Below are 6,000 nucleotides of genomic sequence, written 5' to 3'. Positions count from 1 at the left end.
GCTGCTTGGCCTGCTGTGTTCATCCAGCTCTACACCTTGTTATCTCAACTTGTAATTATATTCCCTTTTATGACATCAAGATGTCTGCTAAACTTTTACAGTAGATGTAATACTTTGTGAAAAGCTGTAGCCTTAGTAACAAAGCAAAATGCAGCAAAAAAAATCTGTGCATAGGCACAGCAAGACCCCACAAACAGCAGTGAGGTAATGAGCAGGAAGTTGAAAATAGTTTGAGATTCCATCCGCTTGTATTAATATTAGGATTAGCAAGCTTATTAAACTGAAGTCATTTAGTGTTTGAATACATTACATGATGTCAATGAGCCATGCAAACCAGACAAATCTGATTATCTGATCTATGCTGGGTCAGTAATTATGAACCTTAGTAACATAGGAGTACTACAGTTCATTTCACTCCCAGCAGCAAGTATGTGCGTGGATACTAAATGATGGCAGAGTTAAGTTAAAATTTACCAATATTCAACTCCCTCAGCTCACACCTAGCATACATTTAGGTGAGATAGCAGCCAGATATCCAACTTCCCTCAGAGAAGGAGGAGTAAGGACAAAAATGAAGGCTGTATTGAAGAAGAAATGAATAAAAAAAATCTCTGATCGATGGTCAAATATGTCACTTGTTCTGTTAAGAAATCTATCTTAATTGTTGTCTTTGATCATTAATCATACCTTCCCACCCTACTGCTCAGATTGATAATGTATTGTAAGGTAACAGGGAAAAATGCCATGTTGGGTTTAATTGTTCTTTCTTCATCTAAAGATTTGTAATATAAAATGTATGCAGTGTTTGTTTACTGCGGTTTTAATTTCATTCCCACAAAGTCTCCTTTGTGGCGCTGTCTTTAACAACTCTTGTTTCTTAAATTTTTTAAGGATCTTTGCTTCATTTCAGTAAATAAAGTATTTACTCTTTGTGTTGATATGGAGAAGGTATTGGTTGCTATCACTGTCTAAATGGCCTCTTCCCCTTTTTTTTCTCTATTGTAGTGTTCTCTGTAATGGGGAAAATATGTTCAGCCCAATCAGTGGGAGTTGTGGATGTTGATTTTACTCTATCACAAGGTTCAGTGAAGAGTCTTCCATCTCGTTCCTGAAAAAAATTAATCCCACAAAAAAAATGTGCTTTCACCTTCCACCCTCTGAAGAGATGTAATAGGATTTAACATTGCCCATGATTATCATTTGAATCAATTCTCAAGAATAATGAGTTCCTCAACAATGTTTTCCTCCTGGAATTCCACAATGGGGAGGCGATGGCCAAGTAGTATTATCATTAGGCTATTATTCCAGAGACCCATTTAATGTTCTGGGGATAACAAGGTGTAGAGCTGGATGAACACAGCAGGCCAAGCAGCATCAGAGGAACAGAAAAGCTGACGTTTCAGGCCTAGACCCTTCTTTTCCTGCTCCTCTGATGCTGCTCAGCCTGCTGTGTTCATCCAACTCTACACCTTGTTATCTCAGATTCTCCAGCATCTGCAGTTCCTACTATCTCTGAAATAATGTTCTGGGGACCTGAGTTTGAATCCTGCCATGGTAGATGGTGAAGTTTGAATTCAAAAATTTGGAATTAAGGGTCTAATAATCAATGAATCCATTGTCAATTATTACGGTGAACTCCCATTTCATTTACTAATATCTTTAAGGGAAGGGAACTGCCATCTTTACCCTGGTCCGGCCTACATGTGACTCCATACCCACAGCAATCTGATTGACTCTTGACTGCCTTTGGGCAATTAGGTGTGGCAACTGGTTCTTTATTAGCATCTTCTGATCTTCTGCCTTTTCTTCCCTTCACACCAAACAGGCAAGCAGGCATTTTCACAGCTGCCACCTACCCTCGGGTACCTGAAGCAACCAATCATTCTTCATTGAAATATGTGGAGAACTGAGAGATATCGGGTTATTTGACTGAGAGTGTATCAGACCTGGGCTGACATTCTTAACCAATGTAAAATATGCTTGCTTTCCAGCATGAATCATTCAATTGTAATCAACAGCAGGCTGATTTGGCTATTTTTTTCTGCTGTTTAGCCTAAAGGGTCAGAAGTTGATTGTAACGTCCCTATGCTGCTAAGAACACATCAGAGACTTTCTTGCATTTTACCAGAACTAAACTACACATTGCACAATGGTGCTTACAGTGAGGGTAGGGGCTTTGATTTTACTTTCATTAAAGATCATTTGACTCACCTGACATTCTACGTAAGTTGTGAAGGAAAGAACTCCTCAAAAAATAACAGTCCTAAATAATCTCTCTCGATATAGTTTTAGTAGCTATAGAGGTTTTTCAAATTTCAAGTCAATACAGAATAGTATCCAGCTCTTTTATGTGCTTACTGTGCAATCTTCGTGATGTATTGTTAAGATCTCAGAAGTTCCCAGGTATCTCTTTGCTATGTGATTTTCTGGATACTTTCCCAAACGGTTTCAACTGAACTGATTTTTTTTTAAGAGGTGGGAGGAGTTTCTTTTTGAATGGGCAGGGCTGCCTGCCTTCTGTTTTGGAATAGCAAACTGTTTTCAGTTTGGAAATAGTAGCTGCTTGCTTTTTTTTTAACCTTACATTTCCTCCTCTTGTTTATCTTGAGCTGGTCACTGATTTGTTGCAGTGTGTCTCATGTGTGCTCAGCTTTTTGGATAACTTTCTTTTGATGGGGCTGAGCTGCAGCCTCTGACGTACATTGTACTGTGGTGCTGTAAGTGGTTGGTAACTGTGCTGAGTGACTGCCTTTTCTCAGACAAACTGAGCTGTATCTACAAACTAGAAAGCAGTTTCAGTCTGACCCAAGCTCCATCTTAGAAGATCACCAGTTCCACAGAGAGGAAGCTCTATACAAATTCACATCCATGGGCATTGGGGATTACATCTGTGTCACAATCAGTGGTGGAGCACCCTGGGGATTTAGACTGCAAGGTGGCAAAGAGCACAAGCAGCCATTACAGATTTCAAAGGTAAGCAGAATAGTTTAACTGAGAGGCACAAAATGCTCACCAAAGGCAGAACATTCCAAAGTAACCTCCTGAAATGTCTTTAATACAGTTGCATAAATTAGATAACAAGTTTGAGATTATCATCTGCATTTCTCAAACTCTGTTGGCTTCACGGATTGAAAATTAATTACATGTTATACTTCTGGAATTTTTTTTTACAAATGTTTAACTGTGACACATTTTCCAGCAATCAATGATAATCTGATCCTCAATCCTGTACTGTACATGAAATAATAAATTTCAAAATTCTACCGATAAGGTGACTGATCATAGAAGTCTGCTAGTGACTGTGGTAGTCATCTTATATCATTTCAAAAAGAATTTTCCTACACTGGAACAATGCAAGTAGATTACTTCATAAAATTAACTGTAAGATGAAAATAGTATTATCAGGTAAAATCTTAAAATAACTTCCTGTTACATCTGTTTATAGATTATCATCTGTGGGCTGTTCTTTTATTTTTTTGCTTGGAGATGAATTGATGTTGAGTCTTAAACTGAGCAACTGCAAAGATCTGCATTTGATTAAACCATACCATTTAAGTAGCATGAAAAGTATTATCGAACATTAAATGACAGCACACAATTCAATTTCCAGAGAAAATGCCTACATTGAAGAGGGCTGATTAGTATTTATGTTCATTAATCTACAATTAAGTTTTGCTTCATGGTAAAGTTTCAGCTCAAAAGTGACAGCAGAAAGCTATTCAAAACTTATTCTACCCTAAAATCTAATGCAACACAGATGGTCAAAAATAATGCACCAAATGACTGTTCATAGCAGATTGGATTTAATATTTGAAACATTATTTGTTGATAAATAATATCATATTGTTTTGGACTATCCTATTTGTGCACTGCCTGAACAATTTCAGTGATGTAAACCTTTTCAGTTTCTGCCTGTCTTAAAGTCCGTTATTTTAAAGATACAATCATAAGAACTCATGACCCAGCATGATGACTTGTGCTGTTAAACATGCTTAACTCTGTTGTTTTTGTGTTGGATAACATATAGTGAAATACTTTGCACTTACAATCTGTTAATGAAGAATTTGAAATTCTCATATTTCTAGTACTTAGTTTGAATCATTGTTAAAGCTCATGAAGGAACATAGTCTTTCATTTTAATATTGCAGCCTACAAATGTTATTTTAGATTTATAATGAATGGTGTTATTTTTCAATGCCACTGTGATAAGTCAGATATTAATGTCATTGTTTTTAAAGAAATTTGGTTAAATAGAACAACCAGTAATGAAAAAAGTTGGAAATAATTACCAAACTAACTATCGAGAAAATAGGAAAGAACAATAGTTCAGAAAGCCTGACACCTAGTGAATCTTTTGTACAGTCACAACATTCAAAATCCCATTTGTCTGAGCTCTGCAATTGTTTGACAAGAACTTCATATGGGTCCAGCAGGTTTTACTGTTCCTCAAAAAACAACTCCCACTGTACAAGTTACAAAACTGAAAGAAAACAGATGAAAGATACAGGCATCACATTCAACACCTTCATTAGAATGCATCTGTGCACCATTTGTATTTCTTTGTAAATGCACAATGTACAGACATAAGTCAAATTAAACAGAGCATTGTCTCTTTTCAAGTTTCACTGTGATGAAAGTGACGCATAATGCTTCATAATCCCCAAATCAGAAAATTTTCCCCAAATACTTTATCAAAACCTTGACCTTAAAAGTATTGTGACTTGATGATAAACAAATGACTGAGTGGTAAACAAAAACAGGAGTTGCTGGAAAAGCTCAGCAGGTCTGGCAGCTTCTGTGAAGAAAAAAATCAGAGTTAACGTTTTGGGTCTGGTGACCCTTCCTCAGAACTTATGGAGGAACTGAGAGAATGGGATGGAATCTTTACAGGAAGCAGGGTGTGAGGATGTATAGTCCAGGTAGCTGTCGAATCCGTGGGTTTATAGTGGATATTGGTGGCTAGTCTATCCCCAGAAATGGAAACAGAGATGTGAAGGAAGTGAAGGGAGGAGTCAGAGATAGACCAGGTGAAAGTGAGAGCAAGGTGGAAATGGAAGCGAAATCGATGAACTTTTCCAATTCTGGACGAGAGGGGAAAGCAGCTCCAATGATACCATCAATCTAATGGAGAAAGAGTTGTGGGTGGGGGCCGGAATAGGGCTGGAACAAGGAATGTTCCACATACCCCATGAAGATACAGGCATAACTGGGCCCATGCGGGTACCCATGACCACCCCTCTGACCTGAAGAAAACAAGAGGAGTTAAAAGAGAAGTTGTTGACTGAGCCGTAAAGTTGTATGTTGGATATTTTAGAAATATTTGGCGGCTGAAAATGGTATTTTATACACATTACAAAACAAAAATAGATTTTATTAGAATTTGGGTGCAGTTACCAACTTAAGATTACGTACAGAGTACTAAACCTACACTAATATAACGGAATTAAGAAAATAATGAAGATGTAACTGATGACTGACATCAGTAGGAGAGAAGACATCAGACCAGAAGGATCAAGTAAAGAGGCACCACATTACAGAACTGTATTTAGTAACCTGCAATGTACAGATATGAATAAAGGTGTATTATAGTACATCAGGAATGAAACAGCCTTGACAGATACAGCCTAGAGATATTCTAGATCTATATCTCAATACACAGGTAGCTGAAATGGCTTAAGGCACAAGATAAAGCATGTTGGCAGCTAGGGAAAGAAAAGGAAAACCTTCCAGTACTCAATCCTGCAGTTAAAACATAGTCCAATGGATACCGCTGAAAAGGGAAGATTTCAAATGCAGGGCAAGACATGAGCAGACTTAGATTAAACAGCCTCAGTTAGACAGTCAGCATCAGCCACATCTCTCGAAGGAGCTGCCAGCTGTCCACCAGGGTGGTCCCTGAATTGGAATCCCAGTATCTGTGTCCCACATGTCAACTTTAATTGGCCACCATTAAATTACACCACAGGATGCACCTTCAACACAAGTAGGGTTAGTGAAATT

The 6,000-nt window shown here is 37.8% G+C and overlaps 1 protein-coding gene across 4 annotated transcripts in view; it reads left to right on the top strand.

Annotated features, from left to right (window-relative positions):
- Positions 1–2,686: 2,686 nt before the first annotated feature.
- The window catches only part of LOC109921103 (synaptopodin-2), a 112,109-nt gene continuing 108,795 nt past the window's right edge, over positions 2,687–6,000 (top strand). For all 4 annotated transcript variants that reach the window (XM_048595361.1, XM_048595352.1, XM_048595344.1 and 1 more), the window contains exon 1: positions 2,687–2,973. In XM_048595361.1, coding sequence (XP_048451318.1) covers positions 2,869–2,973 — 105 coding nt within the window. In that variant the 5' untranslated portion in view covers positions 2,687–2,868. The remainder of the gene's footprint in view (positions 2,974–6,000) is intronic.

The sequence above is a fragment of the Rhincodon typus genome, chromosome 1, assembly GCF_021869965.1.
Source record: "Rhincodon typus isolate 14 chromosome 1, sRhiTyp1.1, whole genome shotgun sequence".
In the NCBI taxonomy this organism is placed as follows: Eukaryota; Metazoa; Chordata; class Chondrichthyes; order Orectolobiformes; family Rhincodontidae; genus Rhincodon; species Rhincodon typus.
The sequence above is the reverse complement of the archived record's forward strand: the minus strand, read 5'-3'. Positions and strand labels throughout refer to the sequence as shown.